At 36.7% G+C, this 22,916-nt stretch overlaps 1 protein-coding gene across 2 annotated transcripts in view; it reads right to left on the reverse strand.

Annotated features, from left to right (window-relative positions):
• Positions 1-958: 958 nt before the first annotated feature.
• The window catches only part of LOC120422038 (protein O-mannosyl-transferase TMTC2-like), a 496,233-nt gene continuing 474,275 nt past the window's right edge, over positions 959-22,916 (reverse strand). For both annotated transcript variants that reach the window (XM_052708782.1, XM_052708783.1), the window contains exons 9-12: positions 8,377-8,517; positions 8,153-8,237; positions 2,113-2,270; positions 959-2,045 (exon numbers count right to left, since the gene is read on the reverse strand). In XM_052708782.1, coding sequence (XP_052564742.1) covers positions 1,878-2,045; positions 2,113-2,270; positions 8,153-8,237; positions 8,377-8,517 — 552 coding nt within the window. In that variant the 3' untranslated portion in view covers positions 959-1,877. The remainder of the gene's footprint in view (positions 2,046-2,112; positions 2,271-8,152; positions 8,238-8,376; positions 8,518-22,916) is intronic.

The raw sequence follows: 22,916 nt of genomic DNA on the forward strand, positions 1-22,916 counted from the left end.
CCTTTCAAGTGGACGATTTTTTAAATTTCAGACTCACATTTCCCCTTTGTGGACAATTTTCAAAACAAGATAAAATCTTTTTGTATCGAGCGTGGACAATCGCCAAAAAAGTTTCATGAAAATCGAAAAAAGGTGGGGGCACCTTTTCTTTTTGTGTGAGTTGGCGGAGAATGACCAAAGTGAATGTGTCCCTCCTTTTCCACAACCATGTACTTCGATAATGTTTTAAATGATATTTTGCAATATGGAGCTACCATTTCATAGTTTTGGAATTATCAAAGCGTTCAAGTTAATCCCAGATCATTCAATATGTGGTTTGGCCGTAACATAAAGCTATCTTCGATTAAATCCAATCAATTTCGAACATACACAAACATTAATACAAACAACACACTTCAAAGCGCTCGATCGTATCTGATTCGCGCTTTTCATCACATTAAGTGCACCAAACACACCCTCAAAAATCTCGATATTTTTCATTCAATTTTCGAACAAAATACCCCTCCCCCCGCAACGCCCCAGGTGGCATTCACTGCGCACAACGTTTTAATTCATTTGGTGAAACAAATACCCTCACTCCCATCCACCAATCTCCCAGAATCCAGAACGACTGTTGCAATTGAGAGGATGAATTGTTGGATGCTTTCTCTGATTGTGTGATTGAAACAAGTGTTTTTTTTGTTTTTCATTGAGGTTCATCGTTTTTTTTTATAACAAACTTGCTTTATTCAGAAATTGTTGCCCTTGTATAGCTTTTCGCGCACGGGAGAGAGCTTTCTTTGTTGTTTCGGGTTTGTGTGTGTGTGTGTGAGGAGGGGGGATTGTGGTCAATATTTTCACAATATCTGCTTTTTTGTGTGTGTGTGTGTTTTGTTTCATCGTTGAACGATTTCCATTCACGAGGGGTTGTGGGTGTGTGTTTTCTGGTAATAAACTGAATGCGCTTAAATTGTGTGTGTTTTTAATGTTTTGTTTGTTTCCTTTTTTTTCCTGTTTTGTGAAACTCACACACACGTGCTCGCTGGTCTGATGCTTTATGCTTCTGTTTTATCGCTCTCTATAATCGAAGTAATTTAAATATAATTTGTTCTCCATTTCCAATTATGTGTTCATGCTCGTGCATAATGATCAGAATCATCAGCCGGAGTGATGACGATAATAATCGGCTTTATGTTGCCGTTTCCACCCACAACACAGGTCTGTCTGTTTTTGTTTACAGACCCACTCTGAAAACATGAGAGCTCTCTGCACTTTTATCAAATTGAATGGTATTAGTCAGTGTTTTCACATTTTTCTGATGGACTCTATTTACAGTGAGTGGTTAACGTAAGCAAATATTAGTATCCTCGAATTGATTTAATTGTTCAAACAAATATTTATTGTTGCTACCATCTTTATACAAACAAAGGTACAAATTATCTGGTAAACTTAACAACTTGTCTGCTTTCGCAAGTGCCTTTCCCTTGGTGGTTGCTACTATTTTTCTTTATAATAAACTCTTGATCTCGGCCTCTACTATAATACAGTTGCTAAAGGCTAGCTAATTTGTCACCTTCTGGTTGGTTGCATTTTATTAGTCTGATTTTGATTAGTCCCTCCTTTGGCAGGGTAATTAACAATATCTCCCCAACCCCTGAATATCCCCCATTCCATGGTACAAAATCTGTCTTTTTGTTTAGTTTAAACTTGTACTAGCTATGATCCACAGGTATATTGTTATAGTGCCTTTATTTACAAACTTCTCCCCATGATTATTGTATCTCTCTGTCTCTTCATTTCTTCGTATATCCCAATCCAGCACCTTCCCCAAGCTAGCTAGACCCATTCCCGTGGGACCTCCTCCTATCCGGTGGTGGCTGTTGTGACTCAGCCGAGCCTCAGGAGATCTCCAGCTTGGCCAAGTTCGTCAGCGTGGTCAGATCGTTCGGCTGTATCCGGAGCGCCTCTCGGTAGCTGTGGGCCGCTTCCTGGGGCCGCCCCAGCAGGTGCAGAATCGCGCCCAGATTGGTGTGCGCCCGGGCCTCTTCCGGCCGCAGGTTGACCGCCTAGAAGGTAGAAAATTAAGCTCAATTAACACGAGGAAATTCTTCACGAGATATTTTTGAAACCCACCTGCCGGTACCACCGTTCGGCTTCGACCTTCCGGTCGAGCAGTCGGAGGGCGGAGGCCGCCGCCGTCACCAGCGAGTAGTCGGACGGGGCCAGCTCGGCCGCGTTCACCCGGTACTGGATCGCTTCGGCGGTACGACGCACCGTGGTCAGGAATTCAGCTGGAATGAAAGAAGAAAGGTGTTAGAATAAGCGATGTTTTATTGAGTCAAAGTTTTGAGAAAATTAAAAAAAAATGCAGTTTCAGAAGTGCCGAGCTTTCTTGTCACTCGTATCTATTTTGTCAAATTGAGTTAAGAATGCCATTTTGTGCAGCTCTCAATGCCTCACCTTTTGACCTTCGAACTCGATTTCAATCCTGAGATATTCAACAAAAACCGGAAGAACTCCGTGCATTGTTGTCACTCTTCATATGGAAGAAGTTTCAATCTTGTCGTGCTATCTTGACACACACTAAAAATTGCTGTTAGTGCGACAACTGGCCAAAGGGAATCTAGTCAGAAGCAGTTTGACACACGTACATGCCCGACTGATCAAATTTGTTGTTGTTTACATTATGTTAAAACCCGTTTTTTCTCAAAACGTCAAAAAGTGACGTGCGGCAAGACGTGCTGACCACGTCGAATTGCAAAAGTGATTAAAACTAGCTTAAACACCTATCACAATTGCTTCGAAGTTGGCAAATTCAAACTTTTCCTACAACTTTCCCACAGTAAGGCATCCCAAACACCCTTGAACCGCTGACCTACAACTTGCTCCAACAGCTTGAGCTTCGCCAAGAACGCTTGCACGAGTACCCACAGGGACACAAGGCATCCCCATTAGTTAGCAAATTGGCAACTTCACACAGTGAAATCCGAAGAGCTTTGCAAAAGAAACGTTTTTTTTCCTTTCTGGCTCAAAAGATTGTGTATCTTTTCCCCCCCTTCTTTTCCTCCAAGCTAGCTGATTCCGACTTCCAGCATGTTACTTCTTCCATCAGCGATGCAGTCCTAGACGTTCGTCGTCGTGAGCGCAATATAATTGGATACTTGATATTTTCTTCTCCCTTTTCCGAGGCATCGGGCCGGGAGCAGCCCCAACTCTTAACAATCTATTCAATTATTTCTTTCCCATAGCTCAATCTTACGTTCCCTTGAGAGGAAAAAAAAACAGAGAGAGAAAGAAAAAAGTAGCATATTTCTGTCTCTTTGGGTACATCATTGGAATGCACTATGGGCCGATTTGAAACTTTTTCTTGGACAAATTTTGTTCATCATAAATCAATCAATTCGGAAAATTGTTTTCTATCGAACTATTTAGCGCCCACAAAATATTTATCTTCATAACATGAAATTCCCAATCGGTTCTAATTGTTAAAGCGAATTCAGATGCCATTTTTTCTATTACATTTTTCATTAGACAAAAAAAACTATTTTTAAAACAATAAGAAATTTACAATGTATGCGTGTCATTAAAAAAAACGGAGCAGTAGCTTGATTTTTTTTTCTGCCTGAACAAACGTGTAAAACTGAAATATTTTTGTTCACTTCATGATAATGATTTAATTTTTTTATTGTTTTTGAAAATGAAAAAAAAAACAATAAATTGAAAAACGATTTGAATTACTTTCTGTTGGAAAAATAAACCTTTCTATTTTTGTTCACTCATTTTTTGAACAATTCTAAACGAAATCGGCCAATTTCAACCATTTTTTTTGAACTTTTTCATTTGCTTAAAACTTTGTAAGGTCCTTCTCTATAACAAAAGAAGCCATTTAACGCAAATGGTTTACCCATACAATTATGGCAGCTGTCTATACAAAAATGGTACGTTAGTATTCAAAAATCTGTAACTTTCGAAGGAAATTTCCGATCGATTTGGCGTGTTAGGCAAAGTTTTAAAAAATTTAGTAACGGAAAATGGCAGAGCTTTTAAAAATTTCTTTTTTTTAATTGTTCTTTTGCCTTCCTCATTTGTATGTTACCAACAAACTATCTCATGTTTCTCGGCACTGGCTGAACCGATTTGACCCGAATTCGATTGTTGCATTCGACTTGATTTAGGGTCCCATAGATCGAGTTTTATATAGATTGAAATTTCGATATGTGGTTCAAAAGTTATGTATAAAAATGTGTTTTTTTTGCATTTATCCGGATCTCACTTAAATGTATGTAAACTATGTCCAGGTCCATCATCCGACCCATCGTTGGTTAGGTTATCAAAAAACCTTTCCAACGAGTTCAAAACATTGAAGATCTGGCAACCCTGTCTCGAGGTATGGCCACTTAAGTGATATTTATGTATTTTTTATTCCGGATCTAAAAAATAGATGAAATTTTTGTACAATTCCATCATAACAGCCATTGTTGGTAATAAGTGAGGAAGGCTCCAACCACATAGGTGGATTAAGTAATTTCTTTAATGAAAAATAAGTTGTTTTAGGAATTCTGAGTACGCCATCAAACCGGACGTCTATGACACCAAATTTTTTCTGCACATTATTGAACAACAACTCTTTTTTCGCACGTTCAAAACTGGAAGGGGTCGAACCGCTCCTCTGTCATGAGAAATCACAGAACGTTACCCCTTAGGACAAAGTTTCACGCAAATCGAAGATGAGTCGGGGCAACTTATCCCGATTTCGTGGGAGTTGGTAAAAAATTATCCGAGTTCATATGCTTGAAATATCTTTTTGGTTTTTTAGTTTTTTTTTAATTTATTTTATTTAAATTTGAATTTAAGTTTTAATTAATTTTTGTAATTTTTGTTGAATTCATTTTATTAAAATTTGAAATAAACATTTTTGTATTTTATTTTGCCAATAGCTATATAGAATTTACCGAAAATCAAGAATAAAAATGTTCATTTTGACAAGCTATATAACTGTCTAGATAGGCTAAAAAATGTAAAAAAATGCTTTACCTGTTTTTAAAGGAGAAACAAGTTTTAACTGTCATATGACAGGAATCAACAAAATAAATACCACGGTTCTTTTTTAAACTCCAGTTTTGAAATAATCGGTCCAATATGGAATATTTTTTAAACTTGTTATGAATAAAATTTAATGAATTTCCAACAAATTGTAGTGTTAAATTTGTTTTTGATAATTGAAAATATAATCTCAAATATTTCAATTCTAATAAAAAAAATCCCTGCATTGTCCTTTGGTGTACCTTTTCATGTATATTAAGATTAAAAACGGCAGGTTAAAAGGGGCTTTTTTCCCAATATTTGCAGAGCTGAATCGTCATATTTCGCTATGGTGTATATAGTTCTCTTCAATATATATTGAAAGACTCTCAATAGCATTGATGACAATTTTTCGAAAACTCTATGAAGTGGTTTCATGCTAATATTTTCAGTTTCCCTTCTTTTTTTATTCAAAAAGTAAATAATTTTCTAAACAAAATGAAGAAACTTTGTATTGTACTGACCCTAACTTGTAAATTATTACCAAAAATCTACTTTATAGCTTAGAGATTTTGGAAAAAAATAGATCCTCTTACCCTAATGAACCTCAGTGTTTATAGACCTAATCGATCAAATCAGAATAAAAAAAAGAGTAATTATAAAATTTTCAGGAAACAAAATATCCGCAAAAGTTCAATTTTGGCGGGAATAAACGCAATTTTTAAGTTAACAGCAACTTCTTCAAAATACTAGATTTAAGTTTGGATGCCATTCAATTATTCAACGTTTAGGTAGAAGTAGAAATGCTGACAAAGAGACCACCATGACCTACGGTTTTCAAGGGAATCTTCTCGTTTTAGTTATTTTTTCAAGCTAATTCTAATGTGAAATAGCTTTAAAAATCATACCATTCTTTAAAAATATCCTTTTAATCCACATTTAAAAAAAGAGCCGTTCAAAAGAGCAGCTCTTTTTAATGAGCAAGCGTAAAAGAGCGGCTCCTAAAAAAGAGCGAGTTCGCTCACCTCTACTAAAATATTTCATTCCAAGCTTTTATTTCCATTGGAATTAAAATAAAATTTAAAAAAGCGAATCACAAATGTTTCATTTTTAAGCATTGGAAATTGGAAATAGTTGCTGAGATATTAGAATTACAAAATGTGTAAATGTTTTTATAAGATTAAAAAAACTTAAATTTATTCGTTTTTGTTTTTTTTTATTTAAATCATTTTTTTTCTGGCGTCCAATTTTACACAAACGTCCCTTTGATACTAAATTTATATCTCTTCATGATTTTGAGCTACAAACTGCTATTACCGCTATTGTGACCATGCTTTGCTAAGCTTTAAATTATTTTTTTTGAAAATTTGGAAAGTTTTCTAATTTTTTGTCTGAGAAATTTTGAAGGTTTAACTCTAGTTACAAATAATAAAAAAAAAAACAAAAACAAATCATTTAAAAATTTTCAATGATTTCTAACCAACTTAATTTTTTATGAAGTTAAATGTATATTTGATATTTTTTCCGTTCTTTCGAATCCAACTACAGAGCCAAGGGATATGCATTAGAAATATAAGAAGGAATTAGAAATTAGTAGATTCGAAAAGTACATTAAATTTCCGTTAAACTGACATGTTCTATTTTTTTCGGAATTTTCAGTACGCCATAAAATCGGGCGTCCAATTTTACATAAAAGTCCCTTTGACACCAAATTTCCATCTCATCATCACAGCAAAAAATCCGATGGTAAAATTGCATGCAAAAGCATGCATATAAAAAAAACACTTTATATTACACACTGCATGTACAATTTTTGCAAACACAAAAAAAAAGTTGCAACCAACGGGATTCAAACCCAGCACAAACAGTAAGAGCTGGCACCTTAGCCCACTCGGCCATCAGACCGAAGAAATGCTGTAAGGATAAACACATATATGAGCTTGACATTTCGGTCAAGTAGGTTTCCCATCCTGATGGGCTACATATTTCAGGGTGTAAAATCACAAAAAAATGCATAAAATAATGCAAAATTTATTTTACACCCAGGCATTTAGCACGCAGCTGGATTACTATTTTTTTAGCTGTGCACCGATCCAGGTTGCAAATTATGGAAAAACACATCTTTTTTCGCATGTTCCTCCTCCTACCTCGGATTCGTGATCAGGTACAAAAGTTACCCCTTAGGACAAAGTTTTACGCAAATCGAAGAGGGGTCAGGGCAACTACTGTGTGAGTTGGCGGAGAATTACCCTGTTGAAAATGTGCCTTGCAGTTCCATCAATAGATCACAATAATGATGAGGATTTTGCTTATTTTTGTTTTTAGTTGACAACTCAGAAAAATGTTTAGGCAAAAAAGCTATACAAAAATCATCCGAAATTTGTCACAGTGTGATCAGAACCGCCATCGGCATTGGTTTCCTTAGCCCACAGTAGTGTTTTTTTCCTTCTTGCCTCCCACATTTCCGTCTGGAGCTCAACTCCTGTTACTCAGGACACTAATGATGATATTGATGGTGCACATCCGTCTCTCTCTGTCGGTGGAAGTTTTTTTTGTCCTACCCTCCACCCTCCATGTCCTTTCAATGATCTGCACTCTCATCAATTCTGGTTTGGTTTGGTTTGGTTTGGTCTTTCAATTTGCATACTCTTGTCTGAGTGGGTGGCAGTGCGTTGCCATCACAGCGACGAAGGTCCCGGGAGTGGTGTCGTCCAAAGGACACTGTAATAGTTTGCAATTGGCTCTCTCTCGCTGGCAAGCGGAAAAGCGGAAGAGCTTTTGTTTGTGCATCGTTATTAATGCGACTGGTTACAAACGAAGGGACAAATTGAAGCGAAAGGATGAGAGGTTGGAAAAAAAACCATTGAGGAGGGGGTTTTGTCTTCTTGTCCCTTTCGCCTTTTTTGAAGTATTGAAGAGCTTCATCAGATTAAGAGATTTTCAAGGGTTTTTCATATTGTTAGTTTTTGCATTATGGAGTTGTGAATGCATATTTATTGAGTTGTTTGAGTAGGAGCACTTATTTTCGTTTGTTTATTTTATATCATGCAGGGAAAAATTGGTTCTTGACATCTTAAATCCATTTACAAACAAAATTTTCAGTTTAATTAATTTCAAATATTTTAAAGTCAAGTTCTCAGCTGCCACTTACCGTAATGATGGTGCACGCTGGCGTCGGCGGGTGCCAACCGGAGGGCCCGCCTAAACCACTGCTCAGCTTCCGACGTTCGACTGCTCTGTAGAGTTGATGAAGCCAATCAAGCGAGCCGATGATTAGAATTTCATAGAAATTTTGAGAGACAAAGAGGAAACCGGAGAAGAAAAAGTTAGTTTTCCATTAGGTTTAGCTTCTGGTATTGTGGGTGGTCTACTTACATTCCGGGCCAGCATCGATCCGTAGGAGAGATGGGCCGCAATGTGGTCCGGTTGGGCCTCGAGGGCAGCCCGCTGGAAGCGCTCCGCTTCCGACCACTGGTTGAGCCGGGCGAAAACTTCTCCCAGCCGGTGGTAGATGCCCTGGGAAATGGAGAGAGAGAGAATACGGGAAATGTGGATTAGATTTTTTTATCAATAGATTACAGTTAGGGGAATTTTTTCCGTCGGAAAATTTGCAGTTTGAAAACATCAGCCTTTTATAATTTTCGTTTCAATGATAATTTTCTGAAAATGACAAATAATTTTGATACTTCTCAAGCTTGTCTTCGAAATTTTTCTCCAAAAAATGATGCTGAATTCAATCTATCTCAATCCCCAATTATTCTGAAGATACTGATACTGAAAACTGAACTGAAACTGAACTGAAACTGAACTGAAACTGAACTGAAACTGAACTGAAACTGAACTGAAACTGAACTGAAACTGAACTGAAACTGAACTGAAACTGAACTGAAACTGAACTGAAACTGAACTGAAACTGAACTGAAACTGAACTGAAACTGAACTGAAACTGAACTGAAACTGAACTGAAACTGAACTGAAACTGAACTGAAACTGAACTGAAACTGAACTGAAACTGAACTGAAACTGAACTGAAACTGATCTGAAACTGAACTAAAACTGAACTGAAACTGATCTGAAACTGAACTGAAACTGAACTGAAACTGAACTGAAACTGAACTGAAACTGAACTGAAACTGAACTGAAACTGAACTGAAACTGAACTGAAACTGAACTGAAACTGAACTGAAACTGAACTGAAACTGAACTGAAACTGAACTGAAACTGAACTGAAACTGAACTGAAACTGAACTGAAACTGAACTGAAACTGAACTGAAACTGAACTGAAACTGAACTGAAACTGAACTGAAACTGAACTGAAACTGAACTGAAACTGAACTGAAACTGAACTGAAACTGAACTGAAACTGAACTGAAACTGAACTGAAACTGAACTGAAACTGAACTGAAACTGAAACTAAAGGCTAGGTTAGGTTCTTGGCAATCCAAATCCCAAACATTGAAAAAGCTCAAATTGACCAAACAGCTGCTGTTTCAGCCTCCTCCCCCCTGGGCGGGTTGGGTGAAACTTTTCCAATCCGAGCAACAGATTACAGCCGCCCCCTCTGCTCCCTGAGTGAATTTCCCATTTGCCTCCTGGGGCGCGACAGGACATTCCCCTTTGGATGGCCAGTCAAAATGCATTCCAGAAGACGACGACGACGATGCAATTCTTGGTGTATCCGGTGTGTGTGTGAAACCATCTGTTATTTTTTTTTCTCGTTTCCCAGTGAAAACTCCGAGAGATTCAAAACTCGAGAGAGCAAAAGCCGGAAAAGTGTCACGTGAAATCGTGACTTCGGCTAGGACATGCGCAAATTTCGTTGACACCAATACAAGCTTGTTTGGGGAGGGAAAGTGAGAAAAGTGCATCTAGTAGGTGAGAAGTGAGCAGTGAATAAAGGATGCTGCGGAAGACAACACAACAAACCTCAGTCAGTCTGTTTGTTTGTTTGTCTGTCTGGAAGTGACGTCGGTCGTGTTTTTTTTTTGAAAATTTTCACCCCCGCTGCTTTTGTTTCGCTAGCGGTGGTCGTAAAACAACAACACTGGGATCGATTTTCGATTTCTGCCAAAGCTGAATTCTTTTTTTCTAGCGCCGGAAGTCGAAGTTCCAGAAATGCTGGAATGACGAAGCGCTTTGTTTTGCGATGTTTCTCGTACTCGCGTGGATGCGTAAATCTTGCAACTAATTAAAAGAAAACTTGTTCCAATAAATCAGACTGAGATTCGCTGTGGTTAAGGGGCTGGATGATGAGAATAGAGAAGTAAGGGGATTTTCAGGAGGAGGAAATCGTGGTGCTATAAATATTGTCACGTCACTTGCAGAAGTTGTTCTCTTGGGTATTATGTGAGTATAAGAATTCTGTTAAGTTCTTTCGAAAATAGGCTAAAAGCGACAAGAAATAATGTTTTTTTAAAATGCTTTAAAAAATTGTAAGAAATAGTTTTTTTTAATTGTAAACCAAATTAATAAAAAAACTCAAACTTCTACAACTGGATCGGAGTGTTTACCAAAAAATATGAGTCTCTGTATTTTGTAATTAATTTTGAATTGAAATCAATATAATCTAAAGTTTAGTTTTAAAAAATGAATAAAAACATTTTGCATCGTTCCCCAGTCTTCAAGCTATTTTAAATGGCTTTGCAAATATTTTTTTTAAATTTCAAATCAATCCAATCGTTTTATTTGGTAAAAAATAAGTGTTTTTAAATGTTTTGGTTGATTTGAAATCGCTGAAAATATTTTTTTGAAAGACAGGATTTTTTACAAAATTATTATTTCATGAAATTGCAAATTAGACGCATTTTGTTGAGTAAGCGACTTTGAAAAATTAGAAGTTTTTTGTGATAAAAAGGATGCCTCATTTTGTCTGTTTTCTTTTTCTTCAGAGGCTGTATCTGTCCAATCTTCAATACATGTCTTTAAAGCAAATTATTTGAAAATGTTCTGTTTTTTCAGGATGCTCTATTAGGTCATGACTTCTGCAGGTAAAAAAAGGTACGTCATCTAAAATAAAAACAATTTAAGGAGCCTAAAACCTGGAAACAGTACACGATCTCGAAATTTGTGTACAGTAGTTTATGCAAGAAGTTGAAAAAAACAATTTTTTTTTTTCTGCTCAAGTTCTTGAGGTGAGCAATTCTCTACCAAAACCGGAAATGGATTTTATTTGTATTTTTTTACTTACTTACTTTACTTTTACTGCTCATACAACCCCCGGGTCATGAGCTGTCTCCAGATGCGCTGCCACTGAACTCGGTCTTGGGCTGCTACTCTCCAATTCCAACTCGGAACTCCCACACTTCGAAGATCTTCCTCCACTTGGTCTAACCACCTTGCACGTTGCGCCCCCCTCCGCCGCGTTCCAGACGGCTCCGAATTGAACACCAACTTCACCGGATTGATAGTCTGGTTCGGTTGGCGCGCAACCAGCGCGTCCGGCATTCTCGCGACGTGTCCGGCCCACCTGATCCGGCCAGCCTTGGCGACTTTCCGAATGTTTGGCTTGCCGTAGAGTTGCGCCAGCTCGTGATTCATCCTTCTCCTCCATACCGTGTTCTCACGCACGCCGCCAAAGATCGTCCTAAGCACTCGCCGTTCGAAAACTTCAAGTGCTTGCAGGTCCTCCTCGAGCATCGTCCACGTCTCGTGCCCGTAGAGAACGACCGGTCTTATCAGCGTTTCGTACATGGTGCACTTTGTACGCCGGGAAAGATGACCAGACCGTAGGGTCTTGTGGAGTCCATAGTAGGCACGACTACCGGTGATGATGCGCCTCCGAATTTCTCTGCTGCAGTTGTTGTCCGACGTAACCAACGAACCGAGGTACACAAACTCCTCCACGACCTCGAACTCGTCGCCGTCGATCGTCACGCTCGGTCCTATGCGAGCCCTAAGGGACTCGGTTCCTCCTGCCAGCAGATATTTCGTCTTCGCCACATTCACCTTCAATCCAACCTTTTCTGCTTCCCGCTTCAATTCGGTGTACCGCCTGGCCACCTCCTCGAACGTCCTGCCGACAATGTCCATGTCGTCGGCATAGCAGATGAATTGGCTGGATCGGTTGATAATCGTGCCCCGCATGTTGAAGCCCGCCCGCCTCATTACACCTTCAAGCCCAATGTTGAAACAGAGGCCGGAGATACCGTCGCCTTGTCGCAGTCCCTTGCGCGATTCGATCGGGTCGGACATCGCCCCCGAAATCTTCACGCTGCACCGTGCCCCGTCCATCGTTGATTTCACCAGTCTGATCAGCTTCCCGGGAAAGCCGTTCTCGTACATGATCTTCCATAGCTCTTCGCGATCGACCGAGTCGTACGCGGCTTTGAAATCGATGAACAGGTGGTGCGTCGGGATCTGGTACTCGCGACATTTTTGGAGGATTTGGCGTAGCAAAAAGATTTGGTCCGTCGTCGATTTCCCCTCCACAAAACCGGCTTGGTACGGCCCAACGAAATCCTTTGCTCGCTCCGACAGACGACAGAAGATGATCTGAGACAGCACTTTGTAGGCCGCGTTGAGAATAGTGATGGCTCGATAGTTCTCACATTCCAACTTGTCCCCCTTCTTGTAGATCGGGCATATTACTCCCTCTTTCCACTCCTCCGGTAGCTGTTCTGTGTCCCAGACCTTGTATTTTTTTATTTGGCTCAAACTTTGTGGGGCCTTCCCTATGACCAAATAAATTATTTTGTGTGATTGGTTCATCCATACAAGTCTGCATACAATTTTGGCTGCTGTCCATACAAAAATGGTATTTAAATATTCAAACAGCTGTAACTTATGAGTTAATTTTCTGATCAATTTGGCAAAGTTGTAGGTATTGTTGAGGAATATTGAGAAAAAAATAGGTACACGAAAACAAAAACAACTTTCAATCAACTTTTTTTTCACAAAAACTCAATTTCCCAAAATATGTATTTTTTGATTTTCGAGATTTTTTGATATGTTTTAGGGGGGAAAAATCCGCAACTTTTGAGCCATAGAGAAACATGGTAAAAAAATCTGCCGCCGAGTTATGAGTTTTTGAAAAATAGGGATTTTTGGAAAAATCGAAGTTTCATGCAAAAACAAGTTTGACATTATTTTTAATGCAAAATTGAATTTGCAATCGAAAAGTACTATCCAGATTTTTTGATAAAGGGCTCCGTTTTTAAGATATAGCCACCGAAAGTTTGTTCTAGCGAAATATTTGCAGTTTTTAAATTTTTAAAAATAGTGACCATGAATGACCGCTTCTAAAAATATTTTTTTTAAAGTTCAGAAAATTTGCTGTAAAATTGTCTAAGAGACATTGAAGAGTCGACCTCGGGTTGCTGAGATAGAGCCGCTTTAAGAAAAAGAAACATGAAAATTGAAGTTTTCTTAATCTCACCAAAAAACCCACCATTTTCTAATGACCATATCTCAGAAAATAATGGTCCGATTTTCAATGTTAATACATGAAAAATTCGTGAAATTTTCCGATCCTTTAAAAAATATTTTGAATTTTTTCAAATCAAGACTAGCATTTTAAATGGGTGTAATTTCAATGTTTGCAATGATTTTTTGCACATTCTGGAAGTTTCTAAAAAGCTGGCAATTGATGTATCCAAAAACGTATGAAAAAATAAAAATAAATAAAAAGTAATTAAAAGAAAATTCAAAATCACATTTTTTTTACCGTTTAAACATTGCTGAAGATACCAAATCGATCAAAACATTCTTTCAAATGTTTCAGATTTTTTTTAATTTTCATGTATCATTTTTGTATGGACAGCTGTTACATTTGTATGGAACATGGATTTGCATGGACAAACTAATGATGTAAAATGGCTTCTTTGGGCATGCCGAAGGCTTAAAAAATGTTCAGTTTGTTGAACATTAAAGTCCTTTATACACCTGTCCAGTAGGATGTAATAACAAAATCGATTTTCCAGCACAGCCATTTATCAGTTCATTTTGGGGTCCTAACCAACTTCCCAAAATTTGGAAACGATTAGTTCAGTCCCTTCTTTGCGCAAAGCAATTCAATTTTCCATGGAAGTTTTTATGGGATTTTTTAAATTTTGATACTTAAAAAAATCCTAAACCAGACTCATATTCGGATGCTCTGGAAAGGGGGTACTTAACCAATCGTTTCCAAACTTTAGAGAATTGTTTAGGGCCCCGAAAGGAACTGAAATGTTGCTGTGCTCACTAAATTTGGACAACTTTTTTTTCCATGCAACCATATTACACCCTTCTGTCCTGGTGTTTTGCAATCATTAGTTTCCATAATATCGATAAGTAGTCACGAAAATTATATTTTTAGCGATAGACAAAAGTTTTTGTTGTGCTGTACATCGAAATTTCATAAAAATTCAAAATATTTTTAATCAAGCCCAAAAAAGCTAAATATGATTATCAGTGCAGAAAAAAGCATGATTTATTTTTACTTGGCAAGAAAAACCAAAAATGGCAATTCTAAAAATCACAAAAGGTAATTCTTTTATAAACGATAGTTTCAATCACCAATTTCAAGATTTTATGAAAATAGTAATGTTTTACTTAACAATTCTCTTAGCAAATTTAAAATTGGCTGAATTATCATATCAAAGTCCGTTTAGGAACATGCCGGATCTTACACAGAAAAAAATCAATTCCCGTAATCGTGAATTAAGTTCACGAATGTGAGATCCACGAAGGAATTTATTCATGAGTATGGTGCATTTGCACCATAAACGTGAATATATTCCTTCGTGGTTCTCATAATCGTGAACTGACTTCACGGTTTCGAGAATTGATTTTTTTCTGTGTAAAAGAGTTTAAATTAGCTTGGCTTAAAAATTATGATTTTTGATACTCATACTTTCCCAAGTTGAAGCCTCCAAATTTTTAATTGACTATTACTCTAATAAAATTTGTTTCTGCGCAAAAAAGCAACAATCCCATTATATCGCCAAGATCGTGGAAACCCAATCAACCTAGTCTTCAATGACTTCCCAGAACGCAACTCGTGCGCCCATTCGTCTTCTTTATGCGCTGTTTATGAGCCCAAAGCACCCATTAAAGGGATCCTTTTCCCCCATTACATCAATCGAAATGACCCTCAGTTTTTCTGTGTGTTCGAGGGGGGAAACGAAAATCGCCGGACAAAAGTGTCATTTTCATCGACACCGCCATTAAAATATCGCCGCTGGGCAACCCTTTTCTTTGGCGCGCGTTATTTTTTCGCATTTCCCTCCCTAATATTCACTCAAAGTCATCGTCGTTACCTGACCGGGACCCCCGTTGCAGCAATAAAGATAGTTGAAATGATTTTTTACCGATTCAATTCACACCATCGTAAACATTTATCTGTCGATATGGTTTTTCCGCTCGGACTTTTTTTTTCTTGCCACCCACCCCCCACGCTAACATATTCTTTCCCACAGTGACTGAACGTGGCCGGGAAAGGTGAGAAAAGATATGTTTATGGTTGAATGGTTTCTCGCTTTCCTTCTTTTAGTTGGTCGTTTGGCCATCAATACCCCCACACCAGTTTCGATTACTTTTCCGGCAATGAAGGTGGCTGATACCGGTGAAATGTTGGTCCAGGGGGTGGGAAATGTGGTGCCATTAAGTTTAATGTTATTTGAAATAAAATAAAATAATCAATTAAAGTGTGCATAAGGGAGGAACACCAACCAAGGTGAAGAGACTGTAACGCGATTGAAAGCTGGAGGGAAAAAGAGCTTCATGGTATGAATTGTAGCAATTGAGGTACCGGCTGCACTGGCGCATTTATGGCAGTTGGGATTTCAGGTGTGAATTGCATGTTTGATAGTTTTATGTGGTTAACAGTTCATAGGAAAATAATGCTTTTAAAATAGTTTAAAATTTGCTCTCGGAAAGCATTCAGCCGTCTTTGTCATTTATTAAGGCTTCAAATGTGTAGATAACGTCATGATTCGAAATCCGGACACTTATTACTATATTATTTTAGGTATAGCTGGCTCGTAGAAATATCATCAGGATTTAGTATAAACAGTCAGTTTTTAGAGAATGCATGCAAAATATGTCTTTTCTAACAATTTTTCATCAGAATTTGAAAATTCAAATGACTTGTTGTGCTTCGAATCCCGGACACTGTTAAAAGCTGATTCGAAATCCGGACACTTTTGCTTCGCATTCCGGACACTCGATTTTGCTTATGAATCGCATAAATTTGGACTAAAATGTAAGTGAATGGCATTCTTTATGTCTCAAATAAGCTGTTAACATCAAAACAATCGATAGCATATATAAAAATTTGCTAGAATTTAAGGAAATCAAAAACATAAATTTCTGCTTTGCCTTCCCGGTGCTTCGGACGCCTATGAAATATTTCACGTGAAATGTTTCGCATTTTTGGTAAACTTATAATTTTATTTTATTTGATTGTTTTGGCATTAACTACAGCGTTCAAACAAACTTTAAATAAAAGTTGATGTTAAAATTCATCAAATAACACAGTTTTGACATTCATAATGCGAACTTATATCCAAATAATTTATAAAACAAGTTGAAGTGTCCGGGTTTCGAAGCATCCGGGAATTCGAATCATGATGTTATCATCCGATGACTTTTAGGGTTTTTTTTGTAATCAACGTCGTTTCATAGTTATTCAATAATTATATGCATGGTCCCATTTTTTATAACAATTTATAAAAAAATACATGTATATATCTTTGATAGCTTTTGCATAGTGGTGTATATTTTTCACAATTAGGCCGTTGCAAATACTTTGTTAAGTTTATATCCCTCGACTCTGACCGAAGACATACACTTTGAAAAATATTTGAAACGGCATTATTAAAAAAACGTTACTTAATCCACCCTTAGGTGGTTGGTGCCTTCCTCTCTGGCTATCCAAACACGCTCGTGGGAAGGTCTTTTAATTACCTATCCAAAGATAGGTCGCATGATATATTTGGACAACGTTTTCATCAAAATATCTGAGATCTGGCCTCCAAAAAGTGTATAAATAACACTTAAGTGCATATAACTTTTGATAGGGTTGTCAGATCTTCAATGTTTTGGACGCGTTGGAAAGGTCTTTTGATTACCTATCCAACGATAGGTCGCATGAGAGATCCGGACAAAGTTTTCATCAAAATATCTGAGATCCAGTCCTTCAAAAAGTGCATTAATAACACTTAAGTGCTTATAACTTTTGATAGGGTTGTCAGATCTTCAATGTCTTGGACGCGTTGGAAAGGTCTTTTGATTACCTATCCAACGATAGGTCGCATGAGAGATCCGGACAACGTTTTCATCAAAATATCTGAGATCCGGCCTTCAAAAAGTGCATAAATAACACTTAAGTGCTTATAACTTTTGATAGGGTTGTCAGATCTTCAATGTCTTGAACACGTTGGAAAGGTCTTTCAAATACCTTTCTGAAAATGTATAACATGCCGGGTTTTCTTACAAAAACCACCCTTTTTACAATCTTCCGGACTTTTGTTAAAATCGTTTTTTTAGCATAACTTTTGAAGTACTTAACTAAACTGCATAATTTTTAATAGCGACTTATGGGACCCCAAAACGGATCGAATGACGCCAAAACGGACAAAATCGGTTCACCCAATGTCGAGATAATCGAGTGACAATTTTTTGATCAACATCCCACCACACACACAGACATTTGCTCAGAATTCGATTCTGAGTCGATAGGTATACATGAAGGTGGGTCTAGGAGGTCTAATTGAGAAGTTCAGTTTTCGAGTGATTTTATAGCCTTTCCTCAGTAAGGTGAGGAAGGCAAAAATGATTTGATGATTTGGTTTTTTTTGCCGAAAATGATATTGAATGTTTAAAAGATTTTGAGGGCATTATAATTTTGCCTTCAATTATCAATTATAATCATAATAAATAAATGTATTAAAAAATCTCTCAAACTGAAATGCAAAAAAAATCTACTTTGCTATAAGCCTTACTTTACTACACAGCAATTCCATTTGAAAAGAGCCTAAACCGAAAAAAAAGTTCCTTAAGTACTTTAAAATTTCAACGATGACCTATAGATGTTATGGTACCAAAAGTTGCGTCTTTCAATTACAAAAAAAATGATACCCAAACATCTATAGGTCATCGCTGAAATTTTAAAGTTATCGCAGTTTTAATGAAAAAAGTTGATTTTTTTGCCGATTACGTCATTTTCCCGTTTTTGCGCGTGGCGCGTCGAAAAACTCAGTTTTTATTTTCAAAAAATCATATCTCCGAAACGTACGGTTCTACATCGTCAATTTTTGGATATGTTAAGTGAAATTTTCCGAGGAATCCGATAAAAATATTTTCAGACATAGCCTTTTTGGTCCAGACACGGTCAAAACGCCATTTTAAGTTTTCATGCGACTTTTTCAAATGGTAAGCTAGATTTTTGAAACTTCTTACTATTTTTCCCAAATAGCTAAACTCATCACCTTTCTTTTGCGTCTATGACAGCTAGAATCGGATGAAATGGCGCGGAGATATGATTTTTCGAAAAAAGAGGTTTTTGCGAAAAATGACGAAAATGGCCATTTTTTAGACCACCCTAACACGGCGTAGGTCACCTTAATGGCCAAACAAAAAAATACGAGTCTAATTATTTTGGCCAAGGAACCCCCAGAAATTTTTTTTATCGGTTTAGGCTCTTTTCAAAAGGGATTGCTGTATATACAAATTTTGAAGGTATGGCTTTAAATTAAGAATTGAGTTTGTTTTTGCTCCCATCTCTAGACCCCAATCAGTGCAATTGGACAAAACAATAAAATCAAATCCATAATAGCCTAACATTAATGCTATTGTTTTTTAAACATTAATAAATGCTGCCAGTTTTTGTTGTTACCACAATTTTTAGATAAAAAATGTCAATATAAATTTAGACGAGAAGGGTTGCCAAAATAAATAAATAAAGTATGGCGAAAAAAAAAATGCCTTGTGGTCAAAAACTCAAAATCCACGTGATTCTTAAAGAACAAAAATAAAACAAATGCTAGTAAATATCCTTATAAGTTTGTTATTAAATATCTCTAGAAATTTGATTAAACAATTATGTACTTTTAGCAACACATTTTTAATTATTGATTTGTTGAAAGTAATTTTTTTTTTCAACAATTCTTCAACTATGGATTTGGTGTAGGAACGTGATGGTTTTTTATGATTATCCCAAAACAATACTTCAAACAGCATTAAGTTTCAATTCAATTTGAGAAATTGCATTACTATTAAAATCACAAATTGCATGATAATTTAAAACAAACACTTTAGAAGTACAAAATACAAAAAAAATATATTTTTTGTATAATTTTATATCATTCATGAATAAATCTTAATGTTTAAAAAACGAAAATATTGAAAACGAAACATTTAAAATATCAATTTAATTCGAAATTGTGTAGAATGTATAATGTGCAATTTTACTTTTTATTTAAATTAAGGAAAGTTTTTTAATTGATCTTTGAATAATATTTATTTGTTCATGATTATTGATATATTTGTTAATAAATTCAAATTTAAGAAATGCAATTTCATTAAGTAACGTACAATGAGTGAAAAAGTTTTATTGTATTTTACAATGCTATGCACCCAAGTAACATTTTTTTCCAGGAGTTCTACAAGAGCTCTTCAAGATAGCTACAGCATAGCAGTTTGGACCGCGGTAGGATAAAACTCTCTTCAAGTACTCTTCCAAACTCCTGAAGAAGTTTTGAAGAGAATTTTATCCTACCGCGGTCCATGCTATGCTGTAGCTATCTTGTAGAGCTCTTGTAGAACTCCTGGAAAAAAAATGTTACTTGGGCACTGTTAGAATTGTTCAATTTTCCATGGAAACCTTTTTTTATTTTAAATTTTTAATACTGATATACTTATAAGTTTTTTTTTGAAAAAATATTGATCATAGATGAACGATAACAAAATCTGCTAGGTATGAATAAATAAAAAAAATCATGTTAAATTTCAAATACATTTTATAGTGCATTTCACATTTGCTATTGTTACGGAATCACCCATATTTATTTTAAAATTTAAACATTATGATTTTCAACATCAACTTCATGGAGAAAAAATAGTTCTCAAAATCGTGAACAAAAATACATGAAATTCCGAACCACAAACATTGTGTTTTTCAAAAACGTACCATGCCATTTGAACACTTTGTTCGTGGTTCGGAATTTCATGAATTTTTGTTCACGATTTTGGGAACTCATTTTTCTCCGTGTTATAGGATCTTAAACTGGACCTGATGGAATACATCAGGACAAAATTCGTTTAGTAATATTTTTTGATCAACATTCCCACACATGCATAGACATCTGATCAATTCGATTTGTATAGAGGAGGTGGGTCTAGAAGATCTTAATAAAATGTTAATTTTTTGAGTGATTTTATAGCCTTTCCTCAGCGAGGAAGGCAAAATATTCCTGATGATATGAAAACAGGATTCCATTCCATCCGAACGTTCAATTCTCATTACCGCTCGAGATTAATCCGTCACCACCGTACTCGTTTCTCGCCGGAAACCCTAAACTCATCTCAAGTTGAACCGATTTCCGGCTGCGGGCCGCCAACTTCCGGACCCGTCCGGTCCAAACCGGGACCACTCGGAAATGGGATCACGTGGCCACGGGCGGCTCACGGAGCAAAATATGTCGACGATAATCGTAAAATAAAGAAAGCAGCGAGAGGCCATTGCTTCCTTTCGTCGTCGTCGTTGTCACCAGGCAGCACTGGGAGGGGAAAATTTGTGTCCCGGACTCGTTTCCGGTCGTTGGTCCTGCCGGTCCAGCCAAAGACAAAGCCTTGGCTTGCCTGGCTGCAGCAGCAGTTTAATGGAAGGAACGAGTGGGCGAAAACGAGATAAACTTCCGGACGACGAAATGCGACCGTTTCTTGGCTGTTCGCTGCACTGAGAACGATAAAGCTGCTGCTGGCGGGGGGAATCCGGTGCATCTCTCCGGTCTGCACAGGGCACGGTCCATGAATAGAGGTAATTAGAAGTGATTATCCAATTACTTTGCCGCTGCCGGAGACGTCCCACTAGTTTAATTTTTCCTCTGTTTTCTTCCAAAATGATAGAGTGGAAAATTGCCCGTCCATTTTGCGCGGACATTAGAATAAACAATTGAGTCCGACGTGAGGACCACGAGGACGACCAGACAGACAGACAGCGCAAAGTTCAACGCCGGAACGGAATTGCCCTTATCGAGTTGGACTGGAAAAAAACGAGGAGAAAATTCCAATTCAATTCGTTCCACGCGTTAAACATTACGACCCCGTGAGACACGGTGTAAAATGGGCTTGGAGTCACCGGGAGGTGGGAAAGGGGAGTAAAATGGGGGAGTCCCACTCAAGTGCTCTAAAACTTTTTATTACAACCCATTACACCCATATTTCCCGACAAGTTTTTCGCTTTATGGTGGAAAAATTCACCCCCCTAGATTAGGAAAAGGGTTGAAGAAGAGGAACTGCTGGCATTGCTGTGTGCACCCAAGTTGGATTGAAATAAAAAGAAATGATTCGTTGGATTATGGCACTTATGGACTTTGAAAGGTGCTTGGCTATTGCCACATTCTGAAAATAGAAAAGAAATATTTGCAAATGTCAAAGAAGTTGACAAAACTATTTTCATATATTTTTCTGCACATTTTGGATAGTTTTGGGTTTGATTGAGCAGCTTAAAAAATAAGAAACCAGTTGTTACCATATTTTTTCATATCGTGTTGATTTCTGTGTTCAATCTGTTTTTCTTTTTTATAATCCAATTTTGTAGAAAAAATAGTATATTGATTTGATTAACCTTATTTATTACCTGTTTTGAAGCATGACAAAAAATTAATTTATGCTGGAAGTTTTTTTGCACGCTAATTATATACTATATTTTCTTATGCTTCTTAAGTTATATTAAAAAAATCTACTAGAGCAGTTTTCTACGAAATCGGTCTTTTTTTTAATCCAGCTGAAACTTTTTTGGTGCTTTCGGTATGCCCAAAGAAGCCATTTTGCATCATTACACAGTGGTTCAAAAGGCTGTTTTGACGAACTTAATTGTTTAGAGCAAAAAGTAAGCAGAGCAATTCTCTACGAAATCGGTCTTTTTTCTTCAATTTTAATTTTTGTATTTTTTAATCCGGCTGAAACTTTTTTGGTGCCTTCGGTATGCCCAAAGAAGCCATTTTGCATCATTAGTTTGTCCATATAATTTTCCATACAAATTCGGCAGCTGTCCATACAAAAATGATGTATGAAAATTCAAAAATCTGTATCTTTTGAAGGAATTTTTTGATCGATTTGGTGTCTTCGGCAAAGTTGTAGGTATGGATACGGACTACACTGGAAAAAATAATACACGGTAAAAAAAAATTTGGTGATTTTTTTATTTAACTTTTTATCACTAAAACTTGATTTACAAAAAAACACTATTTTTAATTTTTTTTATTTTTTGATATGTTTTAGAAGACATAAAATGCCAACTTTTCAGAAATTTCCAGGTTGTGCAAAAAATCACTGACCGAGTTATGAATTTTTGAATCAATACTGATTTTTTCAAAAAATCGAAAAATTGGTCGCAAAAATTTTTCAACTTCATTTTTCGATGTAAAATCAAATTTGCAATCAAAAAGTACTTTACTAAAATTTTGATAAAGTGCACCGTTTTCAAGTTATAGCCATATTTAAGTGACTTTTTTGAAAATAGTCGCAGTTTTTCATTTTTTTAAATTAGTGCACATGTTTGCCCAGTTTTGAAAAAAATATTTTTGAAAAGCTGAGAAATTTCTCTATATTTTGCTTATTCGGACTATGTTGATACGACCTTTAGTTGCTGAGATATTGCAATGCAAAGGTTTAAAAACAGGAAAATTGATGTTTTCTAAGTTTCACCCAAACAACCCACCATTTTCTATCGTCAATATCTCAGCAACTAATGGTCCGATTTTCAATGTTAATA

Source organism: Culex pipiens, chromosome 2 (assembly GCF_016801865.2).
Source record: "Culex pipiens pallens isolate TS chromosome 2, TS_CPP_V2, whole genome shotgun sequence".
Classification (NCBI taxonomy): domain Eukaryota; kingdom Metazoa; phylum Arthropoda; class Insecta; order Diptera; family Culicidae; genus Culex; species Culex pipiens.